This window comes from Pantherophis guttatus, chromosome 6 (genome assembly GCF_059756535.1).
Source record: "Pantherophis guttatus breed Tessera chromosome 6, ASM5975653v1, whole genome shotgun sequence".
NCBI classification, from domain to species: Eukaryota; Metazoa; Chordata; class Lepidosauria; order Squamata; family Colubridae; genus Pantherophis; species Pantherophis guttatus.
This window is the reverse complement of record NC_142068.1, coordinates 58,595,012-58,622,992: the sequence shown is the minus strand read 5'-3', so window position 1 is coordinate 58,622,992 and position 27,981 is coordinate 58,595,012. Positions and strand designations below refer to the sequence as shown.

The 27,981-nt window shown below is 35.6% G+C and overlaps 2 protein-coding genes across 3 annotated transcripts in view; one reads left to right on the top strand and one right to left on the bottom strand.

The window, feature by feature from the left end:
* Positions 1-26,732, top strand: part of LOC117676695 (scavenger receptor cysteine-rich domain-containing protein DMBT1-like) — a 41,271-nt gene extending 14,539 nt beyond the window's left edge. The window contains exons 7-9 of one of the 2 annotated variants that reach the window (XM_087872979.1): positions 328-357; positions 1,438-1,469; positions 21,069-26,732. In XM_087872979.1, the coding sequence (XP_087729105.1) occupies positions 328-357; positions 1,438-1,466 (59 nt within the window). In that variant the 3' untranslated portion in view covers positions 1,467-1,469; positions 21,069-26,732. Of the gene's footprint in view, positions 1-327; positions 358-1,437; positions 1,470-3,918; positions 4,915-21,068 lie in introns of those variants that run through there. The other variant, XM_034436385.3, reaches the window with a different exon arrangement.
* Positions 2,990-27,981, bottom strand: part of HTRA1 (HtrA serine peptidase 1) — a 39,890-nt gene continuing 14,898 nt past the window's right edge. The window contains exons 2-9 of the mRNA XM_034436384.3: positions 23,818-23,917; positions 23,194-23,398; positions 10,432-10,626; positions 9,577-9,609; positions 9,013-9,127; positions 7,444-7,501; positions 6,951-7,046; positions 2,990-3,925 (exon numbers count right to left, since the gene is read on the bottom strand). Of these exons, the coding sequence (XP_034292275.1) occupies positions 3,757-3,925; positions 6,951-7,046; positions 7,444-7,501; positions 9,013-9,127; positions 9,577-9,609; positions 10,432-10,626; positions 23,194-23,398; positions 23,818-23,917 (971 nt within the window). The 3' untranslated portion in view covers positions 2,990-3,756. The remainder of the gene's footprint in view (positions 3,926-6,950; positions 7,047-7,443; positions 7,502-9,012; positions 9,128-9,576; positions 9,610-10,431; positions 10,627-23,193; positions 23,399-23,817; positions 23,918-27,981) is intronic.

The window sequence follows — 27,981 nt, the reverse complement described above, 5'->3', positions numbered from 1 at the left end:
TAGAAAGCTGCTACAAGTCAAGTCAGTTATTTATCTGTCCCACCATCATAAATTATCACTGGCAGGGATTTTCTAAAGACTTATGCAAAAGTGTTACACTGATCACTTGCTTTCTAATCTTTAAGTTAAATCAACCGAGGAGTGAATCAGAAAGTTTCTGATGTGAAACATTTCTCAACCATGAACCTATGGTCCTTTCTTAGAAAGATATCATGACCTTGCAGTTGTTTGAAAGATGATGGTGAAAATGACAATGATGGTGATGATGATTCTTTAAACTTGTATATACATTTCCTTTTTGAGCATTCAATTTATCTCCATTTATAGATTCTGGATTGACACCAACTGGAATGCCAGGTAAGATTACAGTTAATTGTAATATTGTTGAAATTAATATATAATAATATTATGTCTGATTACTGAATATTTTGTAATGGCCAAACTCAAGGAGAGTAATATTTCCACACAGTCCAAATTGCCATTACTGCATAAGTTCTTCTGCATTAGGTTCAGGTCACAAGAATATGATCTGGATGGTTTAAGCTTTGTAACAAGAGAAAATGCTGCTTCCTTGCCATAGGCACATCTGTAGGATTTAGACAGTGTGTCTCAACATTGGCAGCTTTCAGATGTATGGACTTCAAGTCCAAGAATTTTCTGCAAGCCACAGTCCCTTCTCAGAAGACCTATGATCTTGCAGTTCTTTGAAAGATGATTTAAAATTGTATAGAATAGAATTCTTTATTGGCCAAGTGTGATTGGACTTGGTGCATAAGCTCTCAGAGTACATACAAACAACAAAGTAATAGGTCATACATAATAAATCATAGTTACAATCATTAATCATAAGATACAAACAAGAAGTGATAAATCATAATATACCAAAAGGAGAAGGTGGTAGGAAAGATGCGGAGAAAGACGAGAAGATGACAAGGATAATAGCAATACAGCCTACTACATGGATAAATATCTTTAGGCCTATGCTGTGGGAATTAGGTATTAGCAGAGCGATGGCACAGAGGGAAAAACTATCTTCGTGTCTAGTTGTTTTGGCATGCAATACCCCATAGCAGCTTCCTGAGGGGAGAAGTTGAAAGAAGCTTATGTCCAGGATGCAAGGTCTATAGATATTATCTAAGCTCTCTTTCTGGTTCGTGCAGTATAGAGATCCTTAATGGAAAGCAGGCTGGTTGCAATTGTTTTTTCAGCAGTCCTATCTGTTGAAGTCTATCTCTGTCCTGTTTGATTGCTGTGCCAAACTAAGTTACTGAGGTACAAATGACAGACTCAATAATTCTTCTATAGAACTATATCAGCAGATCCTTGGGCAATCTGAGCTTTCTGAGGTGATGGAAGGAGAACATTCTTTGTTGTGCTTTTTTTTTTTTTAATGATATACATATTCTTTCTGAACATTCAATTTATCTCCATTTACAGGTTTTGGATCAAGCACAATTTTTGCTTAACAGGTAAGTTTCCAATTAATTGGGATATTAATAATATATAATAATATTAAGGCTGACGACTGAACATTTTGTAATGACCAAATCCAGGAAGCAAAATTTACACACATTTGGAATTAGTTTTAGGGTTGGGGAATTCTTGAAATCCACACATCTGAAAACTGCCAAAGTTGAGACACACTAAGTTAGAGACTTCTCCCATTTTCTTTTTCATTCAGTTCTTTCCCCTAACCCCTTAGCCAGTCTTCTCATTTTCATAGCTTCAACACCAACTCTCTTAAGAGTTTGTTTTAGGAATTCTAAACTTTTACAGTACATCCATATTCCAGATGTGTTTGTCTTAAATATTTCCCAAGTGCATTTCTAAATTTTGCAGATGTTAAACAGCATTCCCCAGGTTATTGCATGTTCCTTGGGAAAGATACAAATCCAGCCAGGGTCTATATCAAGATCCTGCTGGGCTTAAACATGTGGGTTCCTGTTTGAATAATCCAAATCCTCAGAATTATAAAGATATTCCATGGATCTATTTTTCAAAAAGTTCAAGGTGGCAGATAAGTAGTAACAATCCCTTAGATTATTTTATTCATTTTTATTCATTAAATTTTTATGTTTACTAATAGAATGTACAATATGTGTTTTGAATTTGTTATTTAGTTTTTATTAATATTTTAGTATGCCCCAACAATTTTGTAGATCCTAGGCACACAGCCTATTGCATCTAAATAGAATGTATGCCATAAACCCAGCTGGAAATGATAAAGAGAATACTTGAAGCAGGAACTATCAAGATTTGAGAGAAAATTGTCAGGAAGTTCCTGCAAAAATGGTTTTAGTTGGCAAGCCAAAATAATCTATTAATTTAGTCATTTTGCACTGACTGATCAAATATTCCACTGCAGAATTCTTTCCAACCAGTTAATCATCTTCAGCTACAAACTAGTCATTGCTGGTTTTCTCTCAGAAAGTTTTCATATATTTGCACATCACAGTACATAATGATTCTTGGGATGTAATTGCCTTTCCATAAAACTGTAGATTAGTGGTTTGATGAATTGTCAATGTAAACTCTGCGTTTTTCCAATTTCAGTACACTGACTTTGGAAGATTATGTTGTTACGCATTGACTGAGGAAGCACATGAATAGCTCAGATCTGGAATGAACCATCAGCTGACTTCACATTGATCTATTAAGGTTAGGCTGCTGATGAAGCAAATCAGTGGCCTTTGATACTATGTAAAAGAATTCAATTAGAGAACATCCTGTACAATGACAAAAAAAAACAGGCGTAGACCATCAGCCTATTATATTTCTTACATTCACAATAGTACATCCTGGATGGAACTACCAAGGGACAGTAATGAGCTCCTTTATATGAAAATTATGAATAAAAGCATTGGCTTAATAGAATAAGCAAGAATGTCTGTGTATGACATAGTATATAGTAAAAGCAATGGTATTTAGCTTCAAACTAGCCTTTATCTGAAAAAATAGAACAAAATTTTATCAGGAATAACACATTATATAAGTGAAAGTGCTTTAATTAAATTACAGTAGGTTTTTTTTTAAAAAAATCAGCATAGGTTCAGGACTTGCATGTGTACAAGTCATTTATTTCCAATATTTTTATATTGTTAACAGTTGTATTTCAGGAAATATCAAGCTACTAAAAATGGAATACTGCAATGTATGTTATACAGGTGATTTATCTTGCAGATTAGAATGGATGATGGACTAGCCAGTAAAAATACATAAAAAATAACATATGGAGCTCAGATTGAACTGTAGTCCTTGGTGACCTCTAGCTTGGATGCTTGTTCCCAGCTGTTTCTTACATAACTAGATAACATCATCAGTGCTATCAACTCTGGAATTTGTTCCTTGTTTACATAGAGTAGCTTGTATGGGTAGAAATGAAGTGTTTTCCTTGGTAGATCTTTGATTATGATATTACTTTCTGCTTGATTGTTTTTCTGGTGTTAATCCCTGTTTATCTGGGTGTAGGCTGCAGAGAAGATGTATTTTAGTCTCTTTTAGCTTTTTTATTGTCTATTTTGAATTGTAGCTCAGAGAGCACCAAGGACTCCACAAAGAATACAAAGTACACAGTAAGAATAGCTGAAGTATTATCTTCAACACTTAACCTATTGAAAAATTACTTTATTCAGCAATACAATACCACTAAACATAGTTGGATAGTTGGTCAAAATCTACTGTTTTCTGTACCAGCACAGATATAATATAAACAGTCCAGTGCCTGCTTGTAGCATGAAATCCAGCTCATGTCTCTATTTAATGGTCAATTTCATCAGGAATAACTGTTAGAATAATGTCCTCATTTCCTCTGCGTACTACCATACTGAGTGTACTGTCTTTTTTGATAATGTCACTGACATCATTGGCAGAAATTATTGGTTGCCCATTAATGCTTATAATCACATCATTTTCTTTCAGGCCTCCTCTGAAAATAAACGAGAAAAAAATATTAGCCTAATAAAAGACTCACACCTCTTTCTATATCAAGATACTTCAAGATGTGGGAATCATAATTCAATCCAAGAAACTACTATTTGGCCAATCTAGTATATTGTATGCTTACTTTGTGAAAAGAAAGGAAGTTTCCAGTGACATTAGACAAAACAAGTGTGAACATGCATCCCTTGATAAAGAATCCATGATTATGTACCTCTCACTGTAAAGTTTTGCCCAGAATAAAGAAAGAGCTGATATAATAATAATTAATAATAATTAATTTGCATGTACTACATGCAACATATATAAGGATGTTATTTTTGCCTATTTCTTCCTACTATAGCATCTTTATTGCCTTGTTGGTCCAACTCTCTCACTACATAAGCACAAAACAGTATGAGAGCCTTTGTAGTATATATTTAGATTCCTGTAACAGACTCCAGAAAGAGCCAACTGGTACAAAATGCAGCTATTAACTAATGCACAATTGTATGAGTTTATCATTTTATGTATGAGATAGATTAAAAATTAAATTTGAAACTGGGCCTATTTATAAAGATCCACTTTCTGAGGCATACTGGAAAGAACTTTTATCAATTCCAAATTATAAAATGTGTTTTCTTCAGAACTAATATTGATTTCATCTCTATATGTTTCTAATGGCGGTTTTAAAATAGTCAGGTTCATTTTTAATCTCTGCTATTAACCGTCTTGAGGTTAATTGTTGAAAGACAGCATAAAAGCAACATAAATATTTAATAAGAAAATAGTCAGATTTTGGGACATTGATTTAAAATTGAAATAATAATTGTTCTATACACTTGTCTAATTGTTATTTAATTTATCTAATATATAATTGTTAAATTAGAGAGGAGGTTAGTACTTCAGTGATCATTTTTAAGAAGAAAAATATATTCAATTTCCATTTTTTAGAACATTTTAAACATTGCCATGAAATAAACCTTACATGATATCTAACAATTGCAACCTTCATTGCTTTCTTTTACAAACTTTTTTTCTGACTGAGAAATTAAAGTTAGATCTCTAGAGCAAGAGTAAATCTATCCATCAAGCTTCACTATGTTCATGTTGGTGGCACTGAAGCTAATGAGAAAAGTTCAGCATTCTTTCCCCACCTCATCTTGTCCTGTCTTGTAGACGAACTCCAGCTATGCCTTATGGAAAGACAAACCCACTTAACAGGCGGAGACATGAACCAACCCCCAAGCACAGCTATTTTATGTAGCCACAAAGCTTTCATAAGGTTTGCTCATGCAAAGAGAAATACCTGACACAAGCAGTTCTTTCAAAAGAAGCATTTTTCAGGAATTATTAATTTCTTGACAGCCTACCATTTACAGTGCTCAGGGAGATCATTAGTATGAAATGAAGAAAATGAAGAAACTTCATCCTTGCTGTAGGTATGACAGCTCCAGAAAAATTAGTTTAATAAGGAGTACACATTCATTAAACATTAATATTAGTAGGGTAAATTGTGATAATACTTTCAAGCTATGTCTGAAGCTGAGAAGACTATAAAGAAGAAATGAACAGTTCTCTTTGAAGAATTAAGCCTTTGAAGAAATAAGTACAGAGATTACCTGAATAGTAATATGTTTTATGTGTCAGAAGGATGTTCATATGACTGCCATATACCCATAAACACCTTTCAGTTCCGTTCTATTCTATTCAAGTTGCAAATTAGTTGTGACTCGGGTGCTGCCCAGGATCCTTCTGAAGTCAGGCAACACCAAAAATGAATTAAAGTAATAAAATTCAGAACTCTGGGTTCTGGTTAGTCTTGCCTTATATTTCACACAGAACCATCTAACTCAGGGGTGGGGAACAATAGCCCTTTTATGACTTGTGGTCTTCAACTCCCAGAATTCCTGAGTCGCCCATAATGGCTCAGGAATTCTGGGACTTCCGGTTGACGTCGTTGCAAGAACGGCTGGAAAATAGCGGGCTCCACCGAACCTTGCGAAATCCAGCCGGCAACTGCTGTCGGGAGACCCTACGGGGTCCAAGCTGCCTTGTAGGGGCAGCAAAGAAGTGGACCACGAGGAACTCACAATTTCCTCATTAGATCTGAAGCAAGCTCTCCTGAGCGGCAGCAGGGACTATAGGCATTTTTGGCTAGTCACAAGCTGGGACAACCGGGGCCACAAGATTTGTGCTGGAGCGGTCTGTGGACAGAGTATTGAAACTGGGTGGGATAACCTCCAACTCTTACTTTAAAGACTTAACTTAAGTACAAGAATTTTTTAAAATACTCCAAGAGTTAAGGAAACAGTGACTAGATACATGGAGAAGATTAAAAGATTTTTGACATACTGTTTAATGTTGGAATTTGGAGTAGGAGAGCCATCTACTGGAAGAAGAGGAGCATTACAGCGGGAGAATTTTCAATGAAAGTGTATTACTGTATTTTTTGGAGTACAAGACGCTTTGGGGTATAAAACGCACATTAGTTTTTGGGGAGGAAAACAAGGAAAAAAATTCTGCCTCTGCCTACCAGCATCTATTGGTTATAAATTTATAAGATTATAAATTTAGGTGATCTGGAGGTATAACTATGGGATTGACTAAATCTTATTAATAATTGGCTCTGTTGAAGTTTTTAAATACTAAGACGTTAGAACCATAGAGGGATATTGAATAATTTTTATCAAATTGTTACAAAATGGACTATCAAGAGATAATAGCGGGATATGAAGAAATAATTTTGATGCTCAAAAGTATGCATTAAACTATAAAGAACAAAAAGGAAACAAGGGGCTTGTCTAAAGATAAAGAAATGAGTATAGAAGCTTCTCAACAACGGGGGAAAAGATGAAAAAAATGGCAACACTTTTTTAATCATAACATTGGGGATCCAGCAGGTTTTCTGAAATATCTCACAGAGCATTCTGTTGATGTTAATTCCTTGTTTGTTTATTTATTTTATCAAGGTGTTTATCAAAACATCTTGATAAGCACTTTGATAAGCACAAAACAAGAATTCTTTAACTTACATCTCAGCTGGTGTGTCTGGAATTACTTCAATAATAAAGGCTCCAGAATTAACATCAGGGAAATCTTCATAGCGTTCCCTAAGTTCTTTAGCTTTACTAGAGAAAACAAAACACATGAATTGATTATTTAGTGAGAACATAATGATATGATCAAAAGATTTATAAAAGGAACAGCTATGTTTATATGCATCAGAAATAATTAAGTCATTTAGCTTCTGAAACATTAACAAATCTATTAAGGCATAAACAAAATAAGAGACAGGATTCTTTCACTTCTTTACTGGAATAAACATTGCTGTCCATGAAATAAAAATATCTTTTGCTTACAATATGGTACAATATTTTATCTAGAAGTTCATTACTGACTCACACTAAGAAATTTTGTTTCATTTTTTAATACCAGGCCCATTTTACAAATGGGCCTGATATTAAGCATCAGGATTCTGAGTTCAGGAGTGCCTGTAATCAAGAATGTTGTAGTTTTAAAACCTACCCCTGACTGAGAGACATCATTCGAATGCCAATGTATTTTTTCTTAGTTACAGCTTTTCCTGTTTCAAAAAGAAGGGGCAAAAAAAGAGGAAAAATTTGTATTATTCCCCCTCATCTAAAACAAATAAACAAAAAATTCTAATATACTACAGATTATGATTTGATAATGATTTGACCGACTTAACAGAATAACAGACTAAACTAAGTTGGAAGGGACTTTGGAAGTCTTCTAGTCCAACCTCTGCTCAAATAGGAAACCCCACACCACTTCAGACGCATGATTGTCCCATCTCTTCTTAAAAAGAGATTCTCCACAATTTCTTCACAACTTCTGGAAGCAAGTCCTTCCACTGATTAATTGTTTTAAATGTCAGGAAATTGACTGTATCACCTTGACTGTATCACCTTACAGGTAGTTATAACCATTTGTATAGTGACCAGTTGAAGTTACAACTACATTGAAAAAAGTGACTTATGATGGTCCTCTTATGACTATTGCAGCATCCCAAAGATGGTCATGTGATCAAACCTTGGGTGCTTGGCAACCAACATCTATTTATGATGATTGCAGCATCCTGACATTGTGTCTATCTTCCTAGTTGGCTTCTGACAAAGTTGATGGGGGAAGCTGGTTTCATTAGAATGTGTGATTCACTTAACAATTTGCAGTGAGTTACTTAACTGTGGTAAAAAAAAGATCATGAAACTGAGCGTGATTTATTTAATAACTACCTTGCTTAGCAACAGAAATTCTGGTCCCAATTGTGTTTATAAGTCAATATACTATCTGTATATACACATTATATAATAATATGTGCTTTCTTGTCCTCATTTTTGCAGTAATCATTACATGCATTTTTCCTCATATCCAGTCTTTTTCATTTTATCATTGCACAATGTATAATTTTTCAAATGTAATTGGCACAGTTTGTAATATAATTCCTTTCACTCTGTTCCAAGCAGATTTCACATTCTCTTTGCTTACATCAAATTTCTACTCATTCCATTTCTTTTCCTATAGACATTTTATTATCATTATATTATTACTGCACTTCAGGTGCCCCTGATGGGAAGCAGGGAACAGTATGCTGACTTTAAGGCCATCTTCAGATTAAATATACCCAGTTTGCATTGAATAGTATGACCATGCTTGCGGTATATAAATATGATTAAGCAAACAAATCTGAACTTAATTAATGTTTGTAACATATTACAAAAGACTGATCACTCTTGAATGTGGTCAGGATATGACTAAAGCTGGTAATCTAGCCTACTCTATTTTACAAAAAAGCATAAAAGCTTCTATTGATCAAAGCAGTGATGGGCTATGAAATGCACCTTTGATATTAATGGATACATCTAATAAAAAGGTAAGATATAAAATCTTAATGCTATCTCACATAAACAGTACAATAAAAACCAGGACACTAATGAGGAACAGATGATATGGCTTCTTCAATGATATACTGGCTTATTAAGTGGGCAGGATTTAGAAACTTACCTTTCAAAATTCAAGCCAGTTGACTTCTACCTTTGTCTCCCTACTATTGCATATAGTATAGTACAATACCTTTGGATTGTCGGTCATGTGATTCAGTGAGAAATTTTTTAATTTTGTCTGATGGTATTGCAAAGGAGATTCCAGCAGTGACCTTCAGAGTATTAATACCAATCACTTCCCCATCCTGTAGTAATGTGAATAGTTAAGTAAGCATAAACTCTTCAAACAAAGGCTCCAATTCCTATTCTGCAAATTGAACTAGTACTCTTATCTGTGATTTATTTGTCATATAGCATCTATAGAATCTAAACTGATTTTCAACTAGACACTGAATATTGCCTTCAAAATAAAATCTAGCTTTATTTCCAATTTGGGTACAACTGGATGGCAATATCCTTAAACTTTTTCATGCCAACTTGCTGCAGTCACAAAATGGACTATATAATCAATGCACATTCAAATATGTACATAGTACAAGTTTGAATGCTGAACACCAAAGACAATGCATAGAATTGAGAATGAGTGATTAAATAAATACAAAATCTATTACTTGTGGGGGACATGGAAAAGAGTATTATCATTTATAAAGTCCCAAACCTCAGTGTTTTAAGTAAAAAAAAAAAAAATACTTACCAGGTTCACCAAAGGTCCTCCAGAATTCCCATACTGTAAAATTTAGGAAGAAAATACCTTTTAATTTTCCATTTACACTGATTTAGAAATATATTTTATGTTTGGAAATATATTTGCTACCTAATGCATTCCAGAAATGATGTTCACATTTACTTATTCACAAAATTTCTTAAAGGGAAGTAAATGATCAAACTTAAATGGAATAAATCTAAGAGAAGGTCCTTCCAGACAAATTAATTTGTACAACTTCTGTTTGAAAGGCAATGTTTAACTTATGATCCATTTAGATATTATGTGGTAAAAAAACATAAAACTGAGAGTTGGTGGTAAACCCAGGGTCATGGGAAGACTATACAGTATAATTCTGGAGTTAATTAATGTACAATAATTGTAAAAATCCTTATGCCAAATCACTAATCCAAAATATAAAGATGAGCTGAGCTTTAACAGATCTTTCCAGCACTGCCAATAATCAGTGCATTGCTCTATGACAAATCATGCTAAACTATGACACATACATAGTCATAAAAGGAATAACACCCCACACGAAATCAATACCTTAAATAAAAGGAAAATAAAATAAAAGTGACTGATTTGAAAGGTATGTCAGGACACCAGAGACCCAACGAAATAGTGTGATGGGCCAAATGAAGTTCTTCTTGTTCATCAAATCTTGAGAAGCTATGCAGGGTCAGAAGTGGTTATATTTGGATGAGAAGTCACAAAAAATAAGAGTGCCATAGGTTAAAATGGAAAGCAAAGACAAAGAAACATCCTCAGAAAAGCCAGTGGTTCTATATGCTTTTAATATAGAAGTATGCATTTAATGTAAGAGATTTTTAAAAAGGGTCCTACATTGATAATGGCATCTGTTTGGATGTAGTCCATATCAGAATTTCTAAGTCCCAACTCTTTGCCTCCTCGCTGGGTAGTGCTAACAATCCCAGTAGTGACTGTATTTTGGAGAGAAAATGGACTTCCAATTGCAACCACAAATTCACCAGGCCGTAACTCTGCTGAACGTCCAAGGAGGAGGACTGGAAGCTTCCTCTGCAAGATATGGGGAAAAAATCAACATAAAGCAATAGGATCACAGGCATGGAAGCAGAGCTTGGTTGATTTAGACCTAGTGGTAAGTGAACCTAAACCCACAGTAAGAAAAAAAGCAAATAATTTCAAACTTGTGAATGTAAAACGGATGGATGGGAATGGAGACTGACAAATACAATATAAAACCCTCTTTTAAGTCTTATTTTTCTGTTGCAGTCTTGAACCAAAAACCATTAGCGATAGAGATACATGCACAAATGCACAACTGAGGCAAAATTATGAGTACAGAGAATTGAGAATGGGGGATATACATACAGAATGTAATCATAACTCTTTGGAATATTGTTCTGCTGCTATGCCACTGTATTTGGGACTAGGACTGTAGATTGATCAAAAAGTTGGGTTTAGGCATTGTATGATTCTACAAATGATATCTTGATAATATATTTTGCTCAGAGAAAGAGAATCTACAAACTAAGACTGAACATCAGAGTAAGTGCCCTTCTTAGATAGTAAATCAGCATTTTTCATCTTACCCCATGATTCTGCCCAATACTTACGCTAAGGAAAAAGAAGAAAACAATAAAAACTAATTTATCTGAGAAATTAAGCAAGCAAAACAAATACATAAACATTCATATACTGTCCATAGTAACAAAATCCAATTGCTGTCCATTTGTCCCATAATGGTCTCAAACAAGTGGCATTTGTCCATTCTTAGACAATTTGAGCATCCCAAACATACAGTAATATGTATTATTTCTATAGCAGGAAAATTTTGTTTTGGAGATAATTTTGCTAATTTGCCAAAATTAATGTCTGATGAAACCCTGATGAAAGTAGTGCATTTCCTGATACAGACATATTTACACATCCTTGAATTATTTCTGGGAAGAGAAAGGAGATTTGTAATAAACAGTTGATGAGTAATATAACCATTAACAGTTGTGCTGAGTCTTCAAGTCCAGGCCAGCATTGGTAAAATGTTAGTTTGGAGCCAAGAACTGTTCACATTGGTGATTCTGGAGAGATATCCTTCTCTTTTGTGGTATTAAAACAAAATCATCTGCAAAAAATTTCCTCCATCAGCAGAAATTTTAAAATATAGTTTTAGAAGCAAAATATGTAGGATACTGAAAGTTTTCAACAAATATATTTTTAAAAATTTACCCTCAAATAATTGTGTATAAGATATTCATTTCCAATGTGTCCTTTATCCTCTATCAGCATGGCAAACATTTCTTGTAAACTACAAAGCCCTCCCTATATTTTATTAAAATATATCTTATTCAGCTCAGAAAGTAAATCAAACCATGACAAAAATCTAAGGAAATCTGACTGCTTTTACATAGGAATTTTAAAGAGGTAGAACTGACTAACAAATAAGCAACATGCTTATTTGCACTACAATTCTTTCTTCAACGTTAATTATCTGAAGTGTGATTTAATCATTATCTCCATATAAAAGTGTTCCCAAGCACAGAGTTTCAAAAAGAAAAGATCTGATATGTGTGTTAGACATAAGAAACACAAAGCTGTTAATACATGTGCAACTGTCCAAAACTGTTAGCACTACCATCACCCTGACACTGAGAAAAATAGGAAGTAGAATCCATATTTATAAAGCTGATCAGTGCTTAACAGAAATAATCCCTGTGATGTTGCATTCCCAGTTTATCAATCATTTTGCTGCCTGAAATAACAATGTCATCCCACCCTCATTCCTTGTATACTAGTTAACCACTGAATTATTATTATTAACTATTATTCAAGAGTGATAATTTAGGAATATCTTCTTCTATTCTGAAAGCCACAGGCTAACTTTGGGCTAAATTCTTCTCAAGTATCTTGTTGTTTCCTCTCAGTATCTATGAGGCAACTACCCTATTAGGCCCACTCATTGCCAAATTCTGAACTATGGGCCAGATATCCTATTCATATCACTTTTTGTCAATGTAAGGCATAAATCATAAGTGTATATTCAAAGCCTTTGCTAGACTACAGAGTAAAAGAATACGTTCAAACATCATACTCTATTTCTGGGTTTAGACTAAAGTGTCAACTTAGTTACTTCAGGTTGAAAACTATGGTTTATGAATTAGCATAACATATACATGTATAATCCCAAGAAATAGTGGTTGAGGAAACAAATCACAGATAAGCAAGACATATTTTATTAGGTTTTTTTAAAAAAATGTAAAAAAAATATAAAAGCATACTTTTATTTCATGTATGAGTTAATAACATCAACAGATTCTGAATTCTTTTTTTTTTTTTTTACAAAAATGAAATAAATATAGCAAAACCTGCTATCTCCTCATTCTAATGTGACTCAGCTGCATTTTTATTTGCACAGGCAAATGTTCAAGCATTTATTTGGCTAATTAAATGGAACCACCACTTTGTCTTAATCAGTTGACAGATCCTTACTCCAAATTTGTAATAGAAGTAAATCTTTCTGAAATAAATGTGGTAGTGGTGTTGCTATTGCTGTAAGAAAGGAACACTTTCCTCTGTAGTCTGTATTTTTGAGAGTTTGAGTTCAGATTTGTTTTTAATGTTTTCTCCCTTCATCTTCTTAATCAAGAAGGACAATAAATATCTCAGTACCTATCTGAACTATATAGTTAAAATTTATGTCTTTTAAAATCAGTGCCTGAAATGACATGCCTCCCAGCAATATACAATGGATAAAGGAAACATTAGATATGCCAAAGACAAATCTCCTGGGCCATGCTGAGTCTAGATGTAGCCTAGGGCAAAACATCATTTCTTTTTCTCAATCTCTTTTTTGGGATCATCTAATAATATTTCCAGTATGGTATCATTCATGCAGGGCTGATGCTGTACACACTGCCAACATTGTTTTAAGTTTGGAAAGACTAATTTACTTTTAACATCATTAATTCCAGTGAAAACATTACTTGCAGACTCAAATACAGAAAAGAACAAAGCAAACCTAGCTTGAGTTTTGAAGCGATAGTAATTCCGCTGAGCAACATTTCCCACTAGTGTACAAGAACAAACAGGCTGAAGGAACATCAACTGAATCTTCCTCACAAGCAAAGGCGTAAGAAAGATATATTTGGAAGGCAGAATAATAGAGAAACTTTGTTCAGCAGTCACTGGTTTGAATATAATGTAGATGTCATTCCTATTTACGCTAATGGGAGGAGTGCTGTTGAGATTGTATCCGAAACTGATAGGCTCCCCACGATTTTGAGGCTTGCTAAGATACACTTTTACGCAAGAAAAAGGTTGGCGCACCATAGCACTCCTATCATTAATATTAATAGTGCTGCAGGATCCTATGATATTCCTACTATGTTTCCCTGAAAATAAGAACCCTGTTTTATATTTTTTTGAACCCTGAAATAAGCTCTTGGCCTTATTGCCATGTGCTCAAAAGCCTGATTGGGCTTATTATCAGGGAATGTCTTATTTTGGGGGAAACAGAGTAATAAAACAATACCATTTAATAGAAAATTGAAATGTGCGCATTCCTGCAGCAAAGGAACAATATTTATTTATTTATTTATTTATCCGATTTATATGCCGCCCTTTTCCGGACAGTCGGGGTGGCTTACAATGTGTTAAGCAATAGCCTTCATACTTTTGTATATACCTGCTTAGTAGGGCTTTCGGCCCCCCCTAAGTGGTGTTCTTTTTTATACAAAGTCAGCTTATTGCCCCCACAATCCGGGTCCTCATTTTACCTACCTTGGAAGGATGGAAGGCTGAGTCATCCTTGAGCCTGGTGAGATTTGAACTCGCAGTAATTGCAGGCAGTTGGCAGCTAAGTGCCGTCGGCCAAACAATGTCGACTGGCGGCCCCCAGGGGGAGAGCCTTCTCTGTGGGGGCACCTACTATCTGGAACGAGCTCCCCCCCGAGATACGGAGGATTCCGGATCTGCGTACCTTCCGTCGCACGCTGAAGACGTTCCTATTCCAGCAAGCCGGCCTGACCTAAACTTCTCCTCTTTTAAATGGGAATTTTAAATTTGGTTTTAAATTATTGGGGTTTTAAATATGGTTCAGCCAAATTTATCTAACTTGTTTTATTTCTATTTTAAATTTTGTATTGATATGTTTTATTTCATGGCTGTTCACCGCCCTGAGTCCTTCGGGAGTAGGGCGGTATACAAATCTAATAAACAAATAAACAAACAAACAAACTTAACAGCACTTTAGTCCGCTGCACCACCAAGGCTCTTAAAATATAATTTTTGCAAGGTTATTTTGATATTCAGAGAATAATATCAGAATAGATAAAAACATTCAGAGGCCACTCTATGCAAAACTCTCCTTTTGTACCAATAATACATCCAATCTTCCCATCTCCACTGCAATCAAGATATCCATTTGGCAGTGACTTGCATAAGAGGAAGCTGCAGTAACTTTGGACAGCAATCTCTCTCTGGGCATGGGAGGCCAGCTTTTAGACAGCCCTTTCTATATTAAGGCAGGAACACTGTGTTATTATTTCTTAATGCCAAAAGAAGCAATACACTTCCAACTTTAAATTTTAGAAGCCTGCAATAAATTTTATGGATCAGATTCTAGGGAGTCCTTAATTCTCTTCTATTGGAGATCAGATTCTAAATGTAGAAAAGAAAAAAAAATCCCACTTTAAAGTCAAACAGTGAATAAGGCACCTAAGGAATGTTATGATACATAAGAAAATAATAATTATGCTTAATGAAAGCAGATTTCTCCTAAGAGATTATGGTTTCATGCATTGCCTGAATCCCATGGGTGTGTGGATGGGGCTTTGCTCACTTGTGCAAGCTGCTTCCAGTGCTGGTCCATGGCCTGGAAGCTGGGGACCCTTGCTATAGAGCAGGGGTGTCAAACTCAATTTCATTCAGGGCTGCCATCAGGGTTGTGTTTGACCTTGGGGGGGAGGGGCGCTAGGGGCATGGCCAGCTCGATGTCACTCATGTTGGGGGCGCCTGTGGTGACCCAAGCACTCTGCCAGCAAAAACGGGCTCCCAAGCTCCGTTTTTGGCTGCGACAGCCTTCTGTAACCCTCTGCCAGCAAAAAGGAATTGCGAGCTCCATTTTCACTGGCAGAGGCACACTGGGCCGTCCTTCACTGTTTCCAGGGCAGCCCCTCGGGCCAGATCTAAGCACCCCGCAGGCTGGATTCTGTCCTGGGCCTTGAGTTTGAGACCCATGCTATAGAGGGTGATGATACAGCAAAGGCTGGGTCTAGTTTATCCTGACCATTGTACTTATTCTGCACATTCCTTTAATGATCAGGAATGAAAAGAAATGTGAACTTTTACTCTCCCCATTTCTCCTTTGCCCATCAATCTGTCTGCTCAGTTTATGTAGTTCACTTGGTTTCTCTTGCTCTGTGGTTACTGTTTGGGTGGCAAAAGGGAATATTTTTTCACCCTGTGTACACAGCCGATGGAAATCAGTAAAGCAAACTTTACGTGTTTGTTTACAAGTATGCTAATAAAAGGCAGTTTATGAAGATAAATTAAGTCACATTTCAGAAATGACTTTTACAAAACATTGGAAGTACCCAAAAAGATATAACCAAACCTCAGAAAGTTTAATCCCATGTGTTTACCTTATGGTGCCTTTAAGATATCTAATGAAAGCAGTCTTTGAAGGATAAAGTTATTCCACAGCTTCAGAAGGCAATTTTTCTTTTCTTTATTTGTATATTGTGGTAGTAGTGATTAATTAGTTTTTAAACACATCATAAGACTTAAGGCCTCCTTCAAAGCAAAATCTGAGCAGGAAATGACTGAAGAGAGGGATTGCCAGTAAGTATTAAAGAAGTAACAGTAACAGAGTTGTAAGGGACCTTGGAGGTCATCTAGTCCAACCCCCTGCTCATGCAGAACACCTATACTAGGGTTTCGAACCGCCGAACAATCAACCTTTCTGATTGACAAGCTCAGCGTCGTAGCCACTGAGCATTTGATGAAAGCATTTGACCCTTACTGTCCTATTGTTAATAAGCCTTGCATAAGATAATTTTTCTTATGTGTATTGAAAAACACACGGCAATCAATGTGGGCATGAGAATTATGGAAGCTGTAACAAGACATCTTGAAGAATGATGTATTGAGAAAGGCCATATTGCATAAATTACGAGTATGCATTTGTTTCCATTCTGCAAACAAGCAAGTAATTTTTCTTCCTTTCTGCAATTAGATCCTATTTATTAGTTGAGATTGTACTGGATTTTCAATTAATGATGCACATTGGTTAGGTAGTTGGGTAATAAATTAGGTAAATTATTATGAAGAGGCAAGACTTCCCTCGACAAATATTCTTTCCCCTCTTTTCGCATATGTGATTGAAGCCTAAAAAGTGAGATTAACTATTGTTTATTGCCACTATTCAACTTTTTAAAGCCAGTCTAAATAAACCATATCTACTTATATATGTTTCAGTAAATCATAGAAATATAACTGCATTAGAATTATTACATAATTCTAGTGTATACGCAAATAAAAAAAATAAAGGAAATTAATGGTTCCAAATTCATCATAGTAAGAAGAGAGCACATAAGCCAAATGCTTACTTGGACTTCTTTTCATAATAAATCATTCAAAACCAGCTATTTCTGTGTATTTAGTTGCCAATATTTTCTTTCATACAATATCTTTATTTATCTGTATATCTTTGGCTGCAGATATACATTGTTATCAGGAATTACGTTAACTTTGAACTGCGTGTATATATATAAATACTGATATGGAATAGCTAAACATATATGTAAAGCAGGGGTGAAATCCAAATTTTTTCCCTACTGATTCTGTGGGTGTGGCAGGGGAAGGATATTGCAAAATCTATATTTCCACACCACTCCAAAGGAAGGATACTGCAAAATCTCCATTCCCTAACCTCCTGGGGGAAGGATACTGCAGAATCCCCATTCCCACCCCACTCTGGGGCCAGCCAGAGGTGGTATTTGCCGGTTCTCCGAACTACTCAAAATTTCCACTACCAGTTCTCCAGAACCTGTTAGAAGCTGTTGGATTTCACCCCTGATGTAAAGTATTTCTTTTCAAAGAAAATAATTTATATCCAAGATTAAAACACTTAATCTACCTAAATTACATGAACAGAAAAGTAAAGCTTCTTTGAAATTGAATTCAATGCCTGGTAACTTTACAAACAAGTTCATGTAGTATTCTTGGCTGCAGTACAGAAGTAGTTTGGCTCTACTTTGCTCTAGGATATTTTGCCTACAATGCTGATATTACTGGATGTTGCCCAAACAAATACAAACCAGTCTGGGCCTTGCTTAGCTTCTAAATCCAACTAGGTGCTGCCACCTGCTATCAACTTAATAAAAATACAAGCTTATAAAACATTTTTTTCATTGATACTAATTATCCCCTCCTTATCAATTCAACTAAACCAGGGGTGGGGAACCATGGCCGTTTTATGACTTGTGGACTTCAATTCCCAGGAATTTGGGGAGTTGAAGTCCACAAGTCATAAAGGTGCCATAGTTCAAGACAGGGTTTTAAAAGCAGAGCAATTTAAGGTACTGAACATTTCTGGGAATTTCTAAGATACAAATAGATAACTCTTTTTATTCTTTCTTATGATTAAATCTGAGTTAAGAAGTTGACAAATCCTTGTCAGGTGTCTAAATCCAGCAATATTTCTGGATGACATATACAGAGGTACTAAACTTTCAGGTTTTCCCTAGATTAGCTGCTAAATTAATAATAAAAAAGACAGTCTAAACTGCGAGAATTTCTTAGCTTCGTACTCAAACTATGCACATTTTTTCTATCTTAGAAGATTTAGTGTGGGAGGTTTAACTCAATTCCATTTGTTTTGGCCTTTAATCAGCCACAATGGATTCAGAGGACATGAGCTGCATGCCTGATGGCTCTTTATCCAGTTAATTTTTGCTGAAGAAACAGAAAAACTTCATTAAGCTTTGAAATCTGACAAGGACACTCTGCTATCTTTGCACCATTCCACCTCTATCTCTATAAAATAGCAACAGCACAGTCAGTATAACACAATACCATGTACCATGTGAACAATGGTGCAATAAGCAGATATCCCAATAAGCAAACACAAAAATAAAATCATATAATGTGTGAATCAGGATTTAGAAAAAATATTAAATGATCCAAAACCTTTTCCTTTTCCTTTGGAAAAGCTTTACTATTTTTTTTTATTTATTTTTTTTAATTTGATTTATATGCCGCCCTTCTCTGGAGACTCAGGGCGGCTTACAATGCGTTATTTGCTCCAAAGCATGAACATTGAATTAAAGTACAATTCCCATTTAACAAATTTTAGATTTGGTTAAAAGTAAAAAGATTTTTTTTCAACATTTTTATTGTTGTGAGGAGGATTCCCTTAAAATGAAGTAGGGTATATAGGATTGAATGAAGAGCCATTTAGGATTTTTTGTGAAATAAGTGAACAGTGACAAATATTACAAAATAATGAATAGATAGTAAGAAATATCAATTGATAATTTCATATTCAACTGATGAGTTATTAATTTGACTAGAGGGATCATTAGGCTCCCTTCCTTATGTTCCTGCTAAGAGTGATGCTTTGTAGAGAACACTGGCTGCTTCCTTCATTTTCCTGTATCATGGATTTCTAAAAATTATCCTGTCTCTCTTTCTTCAGTAAGCATTTATAAAGATCCTTGATCTTTCTCCACATATTCAAATCCAGTATTATGGACAGGGGCACCCAGAACTGTCAGAATGATGAAATGGGCATCATGATGTCATAATGCAAGCTTCATATAAATATGGTTAGATATGACATCATGATGCAAGTACAAAAATTTGCATTGATATAATTTGTCATTTGATTCCTTATCTTCTTCTGCTGATGCCCATGGTACAATGTATATTATAGCACAACTTTATGGAAAGTTCAAAGAAATACATTTCTAACTTATGCTGACGACTTTTCCAAGGGAAAAACAAATTAATAATTAGAAACTAGTTCATTCCATTGCAGTGCATAGCTCAGTTCTTTGGTAATTTTTTTCCTGTTTTTTTGTAAAGCATCCTATTCTTAGCCACCAGTTAAAAAAAACTTTTATAAGAACATAGCTGTTTTTGAAATGTCGGTATCATGGAATCTTACAGCAAGTTTTCATGTGTTTTAACCCAGATATCTGAAGGATGATGGAAAATATGCTGCAGGAAAAAAAAGTTAAATGGATATATTCAACAACAATTTGAGCATATTAAAATATTCCAGTTATGGAAAATTATAATAAGACAATGTTTTAATCATACAGCTTTTCAAATTGCTATTGCATATAATTTTAATTCCCTAAAAAGAAGAGTACTAACTTCAGAAAAAATTTAAAACCGTATAAAACAGTAAGCAACTCCTTTTTAACATGTAGAATTCTTCATTTAACTATTCAATCATATTTATTTTTTCTAATATTTCTATTAAAAAGTAAAAAAATATGCCCTTTACAATATAAGGAACTTCTTATTGAACAACGCCCCAAAGCAAGCATTTATATATCCTTTATAAAATTAAAAGGTTTTAAAATCATACAGTATACATATTCTTACTAAGAATACCTTAAAAAATAATAATTTGAGTATATATAGCTTAGTTTGTATTAGCTAGAATGAAGAATTTCCTGCAGCACATTATTTCCAGAAAAAATGCCTGAAATAATTCAGGAAACAATGCTTAAAAGGAAATTGCTGAACTCAGCTACTGTATGTGTCTATCAACTTATTTCCTCTGTTCATCTTTGCCAAAAATCGGTCTCACAGAATCTATCATCCCGTGATCTCTGCATAGCCGGAAAAGGTTTTCACTGTAATTTCATTCAGGCATTACTGAAAGCAGAATGTTCACTGTCCATGTGAGCTTTCTATCAAGCTTCATCGGCTTTCTGCCTGTACCCTGATATGTACAGTTGTGCATGTGAGACTTTTTTCCCCCTGCAAACCTTCATGCCAAATGTGCAAATATCTGCAGGAAGTTCCTATCATCTGAACGATGTTGGTGAAGAGCAAGGTTTTGCTAAAGTGGTCACGTGGTATAACAAATATGTGGCCAGAGGGGAGTAGGGTGAATTCCCAGCTTGCCACTTTGATTCACAAGAATGCCTCAAGGCCCCAGATAAGACAATGAATGTGAGTAGTTGCTGCCAATGCTATAATAACAGCCACTTTTCTATAAAAGGGAAGTTTGGTTGGTAGAAAATACACTGTATTTGCCTTTTGGTAAATGGTTGATTTGTGATAATGCCCACAGCATGCTCTCAAAATTCCAAATGTACTGGGTCCGATTGTGTGTCCATTCCTGCCCTAACCTTTCCTCTCCTTCCCTTTCAAGTTCCAGTGTTGAGCAATTGTATTTTGTGATGTATAGCAAGAATGTATTAGGAATTATGTTGGTGTACTATTCAGTCCTTTACTAATCCCTGTTTTGCTTGAATCCATAGATTATTTCTCATTTTGTGTGGAGGATTCCAAGAATGCTGATTCAAGAGGACCTAGATTTCCAGGCTGAAGTCAGTAGTTCAGGATGTTTTGATGCCACTATGTTAATCCTGGGAACATTATTTGTTCAAGAAATACAGCAGATAATAGATTAATAGAATAGTGACCAAGAAGACAATTAACATTTCTGTGTTATGGTCTATTCTTAGACTCTAATTGATTCTCATGAATTGCAGTTCACTCACTCCAATAGATTCTTTTTCATGACATCCTGCCCTATGCCCTCAGGAAAATGCAAATCAAATACAAATCACTGTATCCAAGTATACCTGTTTAGAGCAGTGCCTAGGCTACTTCTTTATACTCTAAACAACTGAAGCAAAATTGAAATGAGCTAGGAAAATCTATGAAACCTGTCTCCAAAGCAGTAAAATAGATGTTAAACCTATGGCAATTATTCTGCTTATTTTGGGACAGTGGTGATAAGTTTGTTTCTTTTTGAATGGCATTACAATAATGAATAACATCAAGCTATTATCAAATTCTTTGAATTTTTATTTCAATCTATGTATATCCCTATGAAAATTCTGCATATATGTCCAATAAGTTTATGCCATGTATCTATAATGTCATTCAGCTTATATAATAATGATCGAGCTGTTTATACTTGCTGAATATTCCTTCAAGATATTCTGGAATAAATATTTGTGTACCTGTATATTCCATTTCCAGAACAATGTAGCAATGCGGAAATAAAAGCATCTTTTCAATATGCCAAACACATGCATACCAGCAATGCATTAAAAAGCTTTGAAATTGCATGAATTTAATGATAATTCCAGCTCATGAATTTAATGACAAGCCACATGAAAACCAGAATGGTTTAAAAGAAAATCAAATGTTACACTTCAGGCAATTTTAAACCTGTGCCAGAATATGATCTTCAAAGCAAGCGGGTTATATATATTTAATTATGCATTCTGCTTCTCAAGGTCAAATTGTAGAATTAGGACGTATTTGCATAGGAACAGTCTGTTCTCCTACTGGACTTTTGCATCAAGAACAAAAGGGACAGTCACTGTAGGGATAGAATGTATCTTTTATATTTTAGATGGCCCTATATTAAAAAGCCACAATGCAGTGTTCTGCTTGCCTTGATCTCAGAGAAATAATCTCCTGGTTTAGCAAAAGTCCTTTTGACATATCGACTGAAATGCATTCTGAAAGAATATACTCAAATCCAAAATAAGGAATGCATAACCAGGACTACTGTCTGTGTTTCCCTCTTGTCCATGGTCTACTGTTCAAGTATTTCCCATTGTAAATCTGTACAGTAGTAATTTCTTAGTTCATCAGATGTGTAATACTTATTTGTTTTGTTTGTAAAATATAACATATCTGGGAGCAGGAGACTTTTAATAAAATAGTTTTATTTTATTAAAATAAAATAAATGGGAAGACTGATTTAAAGCCAGAATAGCAATTACATGTTTTTCTAACTCCTTAAACCAGGGGTCCCCAAACCCTGATCCATGGACCGGCACCAGGCTGTGCTAACAAGCAAAACCCCATGTGTGGGATGCAGGGAGCACATGAAACCATGCCCCTTCCAGTCCGTGAAAAAATCTCTCTCCGTTGAACCGTTCCCTGGTGCCCAAAAGGTTGGGGGCCTCTATCTTAAACCATTCCTGTTCTAGATGGGGAAAAACAGATAAGAAGGGCCTAAATATTGGTTCTTGAATTTATTTGTATATTTCCTGGTTTTCAGTAAGGGGATATGACTACAGATACAAAGGAAAAGAACTGCTTTTTTAGTATAACTTTTAACAAGAATATGTGGCTATTCTTTAGATAATAGATGCACCAGAATAGGAATAGGAATAGGAATAGGAATAGGAATAGGAATAGGAATAGGAATAGGAATAGAATAGAATAGAATAGAATAGAATAGAATAGAATAGAATAGAATAGAATAGAATAGAATAGAATAGAATAGAATAGAATAGAATTCTTTATTGGCCAAGTGTGATTGGACACACAAGGAATTTGTTTTGGTGCATACACTCTCGGAGTACATAAAAGAAAAGATACATTCATCAAGAAATATTTTGCTTAACATAAACTCACCTGAGTATCTATTTTTATTAGTGCAATATCTGCTTTCTCATCGATATCTTTAATTTTAGCGTCATATGTCACACCATTCTTCAGTTCCACTTTCACTCTGTTCTTATTGGTAACCACATGAGCATTTGTAACAATCAATCCATCTTCAGAAACAATGAATCCTGAGCCACTGGCAGCAGGAACTTCCCTTTTTGTAAAAGGCAATCTAAAAGACAACACCAATATCAAAAAGTAAATTAATTTCTGAAGATGACAACATCCGTATGAATCTTTGCTATTTTATATTATTCTGTCAGTTTCTGTCATTATTTATATATTCAGCATCTTCAAAACACACAGATCACTATGTTCTAAAGGTGCTTTTTCAAAAGGCAACTGGACTTGGTTTTTCCTTGAAGACATTTTGCTTCTTATCCAAGAAGATTCTTCAGTTCTTCATTCAAAAGCACCTTTGGGACAACCATGACCTGGATGACTGAGAATCTCCATAGACCCAGATCAGTACATTTTTACAAAAGATGAACAGTATTTAAGAGCATCATAAAATGTTAATTCAAAATAATATTATCTTTAAAATCCATATAATCAGCAGGACCAGCAATGTAGTTTGAATATCTTGTTTACCTGCGAAACAATTCTATATGAACCACAGCGGGTGCTATCTTCTCCACCACATCTGCAATAAAATTGTATTTATACCGCAGACTGTTGGGATCTTCCTGGCCTAGAGAGAAAGAAAGACAGAAAAACACTTGTCATAAAGTATCATCATGACCTAAAGAAAGGCACAAAAAATTATTAATTGCCCATAATAAAAGGAGGAAAAATTTTAATTTCTATGAAGCTGATTAGAAGAAGTATGAAGATTATATAAAAAAAATTGTTGTGACATTCATGAGAAAAAGTACTATATAGCAGACAGGATAGTCTTCTGTTCAAGCATACTTGCCCAAACAAACTACCAAATATATGAGATTATGATAAAGAGAGGTTTCATTTAAGGAAAAGTCTTTTGCTTTGTAAATTAACTCTTGATAGATCATAAATACCACTCATTTTTAAAATGTACTTTAAAGTTTGGCTATACAGGTAGCCTTTGACTTACCACCATTCATTTAGCAAGGATTTGAAGCTATAATGGTGCTGAAAAAAGTGACTTACAAATTGTCCTCACACTTATGACCGTCACAGCATCCCAAATCACGATTAAAATTTAAACACTTGGCAATGAGCACATATTTATGACAGTTGTGGTATTCTGGGGTCATGTGATCATCATTTACGACCTTTTCAGTCAGCTAATGGCAAGCAAAGTCAATGGGGAAGTTGGATTAGTTTAACAACTTCATCATTCACTTAACAACATCAGTGATTCATTTAATACCCAGCTGTACATCTCCACCCCGGATCACCCCAACGATGCCCTTGAAGTGATGTCCCGGTGCCTGGAGGCCATACGGATCTGGATGGGGAGGAACAGGCTCAGGCTCAACCCATCCAAGACCGAGTGGCTGTGGTTTCCGACAACCCGATATAGTCAGTTGACGCCATCACTGACTATTGGGGGCGAATCATTGGCCCCCACGGAGAGGGCTCGCAACTTGGGCGTCCTCCTGGACTCACGGCTGTCTTTAGAAGAGCACTTGACGGCCGTGACTGGGAGGATTTTTTATCAGGTTCGCCTGATTCGCCAGTTGCGTCCCTTTCTGGATCGGGACTCGTTACGCACAGTCACTCATGCCCTCGTCACCTCCCGCCTGGACTATTGTAATGCTCTCTACATGGGGCTCCCCTTGAGGAGCACCCGGAGGCTCCAACTGGCGCAGAGTGCGGCCGCGCGGGTGGTAATGGGAGTGACATGGCGCTCCCATGTAACACCTCTCCTGCACGAGCTGCACTGGCTCCCGGTGGTCTTCCAGGTGCGCTTCAAGGTTTTGGTTACCACCTTTAAAGCGCTCCATGGCTTAGGACCTGGTTATTTACGGGACCGCCTATTACCACCAATAGCCTCCCACCGGCCAGTACGCTCTCATAGAGAGGGACTCCTCCGGGTGCCGTCAGCCAAACAGTGTCGACTGGCGGCCCCTACGGGGAGAGCCTTCTCTGTGGGGCCACCTACCATCTGGAATGAGGATCCCGGATCTGCGCTCCTTCCGCCGCGCTGTGAAGACCTTTTTATTCCATCAGGCGGGCTTGGCCTAATTTTCTTCCCTTTTTAAATATGTAAATTTTAATCTGTTTTTAAATTATTGGGGTGTTTTAATCTGTCTGGGCCAAAATGATTTAATTTGATTTTATCTGGTTTTTAAATTTTTGTATTTATGTATTTTATTGTTGGCTGTTCACCGCCCTGAGTCCTTCGGGAGTAGGGCGGTATACAAATCAAATAAACCTAAACCTAAACCTAACCTAATAATCATGTCACAAAAAGGTTGCAAAATTGGCACAACTCATTTAACAACCACCTTGTTTAACAACATAAATTATGGTCTCAACTGTATATGTAAGTCAAGGACTACCTGTATAAACACTATGTATGAATTAAGTGCTTCTCCATGCATCATCCTCACCTTCACCTTCTACCCAATATTAATGATAGGGCATTTTTCAGGACTTTGCTACTTAGTGTAATATGCAGCAAAGGCATCTCAGTTTACAGCAGCTCCTTACTAGTGAAGGAGTATATGAATTAATATTGGCTATTTGCTTTTATTATGAATTACTTATGCTACTATATAATTGTTACTGATTAAACCAATATTTGCCATTTGCTTCTGATATGATATACTGCTAGAAATAATTTATTAGGGATTAAGCTTTGTTATTGGCTTCTGCTTATATCAGTGTTTCTCAACCTTGGAAGCTTGAAGATGGGTGGACTTCAACTCCCAGAATCCCCCAGCCAGCTGTTGAAGTCTACCCATCTTCAAGCTACCAAAGTTGAGAAACACTGGCTTATATTATTGTATACTGTCATAAATTAGTTGTTAGGAACTAATTCTTGCTTAGTAAATTGTAACCTTAATAGTGGTTGGCATTAGTGCAAAGTTTGTTATCTCACTGCTGTGTCTCGCTTCTATTCTTGGCTTCAAGCTAGGCACATCCTTGAAAATATAGAATAAATTGTTACCCAGGAATATCAGGCTCCATAGATAAAGGAACCAGAGTAGGGAGTTTTCCTGCTAATAAATTCTTAATCCTGAAAGCATTCTGCCCAATAAACAACTTGGCCAAAGGGGCGGGTGGGGGGGGGGGGAAACGGACTGCCCCTACACAAGGCTATAGGAATACTCCATAGATAAGGTAGACAGAGACAGGGGCCTGAAAAAATAACACTTTAAAGATCATGTTGGTAACGAACCTTTGTCTCTGATTGGGTAAACTTTGTTTCTATCTGCGTAAAATGTATATAATATTCTTGAGCCACTCTCACAGGGGTGTGGCTATTCCTTAGATACATTTTGCTTGTATGTTTTAGATAGTGTTTTGTCACCCAGCTTTTGCTATGGCCATAAATAAAAGCTGTTATCTTTTTGCAAGCTTCGTCTTGAGTCTCACTCTCTTTGGCATCACAGTGGCTCGGGGAAACTTCTGGGACCTGACATTAGTATAACATTAAAATATATTATATTCCTCCTGAACATTGAATATAGTTTGCAGGAGTATGCAAACTATTTAAATTCAAATATTTTCTGTGTGAAATAGATACTTTTAATTTGAAATTACCTTTATTGGAAGCACCCTGACACTATTTCCGTTTTACTGGAAGCCTTTTGAACTTGAAATACTTTCAGTAAGATTAAAAAGAGCCAATCTGATCTGTTTTGCATTTGAAATGTTTAGCAATCCTATATGAATCCACAAATTGGCTTCCTTAACAAGACATTTGTGATTACATTTCTGTCCCTTGAGCAAAATTGGGAAAGAAACAATATGTCTTATTGGTGCAGATACAAGGGGCTGTAACTGTTTCTTCTGCCGCTCAAATTGTTTATTGTATTTTCTTAACTTCTCAGTAGACTCTGCATGTTGAGACTATAGGAAACCTGGAGACACTCAGAAACAGGCAATTCTGCTGCCAAATCTATAGTGATTTCCAAAGATTTTCCACATATTTGAAAAGTCTGATAGACTGTTAACAAGGCAGTTTCAAAGTTTTCTTTCTAGCATGACAAGGGCAGGAAGTTTTTTTCTGTGAAAAAACCCAAAAGTATTAAAACTGAAAAAAGAAACAGCAGAAAAAACTACAGATAGAATCAAATGGTCTCACCCATGTTAGATCTCTTAAAGCAATCCAATGGCTTCAATAAATTAAATGTTTATCCTGTGCAAAATAACTTGAACAGGGAAAAAGATGCTTCTTTAGAAAGCTACACTGATTTCTTTGTTCTTTTACTGTGCTGCCAAATCCAATCTATCAATCTAATGAGTAGTGACTGAATGCCTTCATACCCGGCACATGTAAAAACCCTCCTAGCCTTTGAAAAAACCTAAAATCTCTTTGATGGTATTAATGTTGGTGATGTTCTGTATAAGCATCCAAGTAATGTTGGTAATCAGATCCTTTTCATTTTATTTTCATAATATTCCGAAGGACCAGTATCTAGGCATAAAAGTTCAGTCACAACTGCTGTACAAGATAATTAACAAAAAATGTCAACATCCAAAAGCAGCTAAGGATAAAGAAAACTTATCAACTTCTACAAGGCCAGCATTTCTTGCAGCATGTAGAGGAAGAGCAGAATGCTCTGATAATGAAAGCTTCATTCATTCTTTTGCTATTTTTCC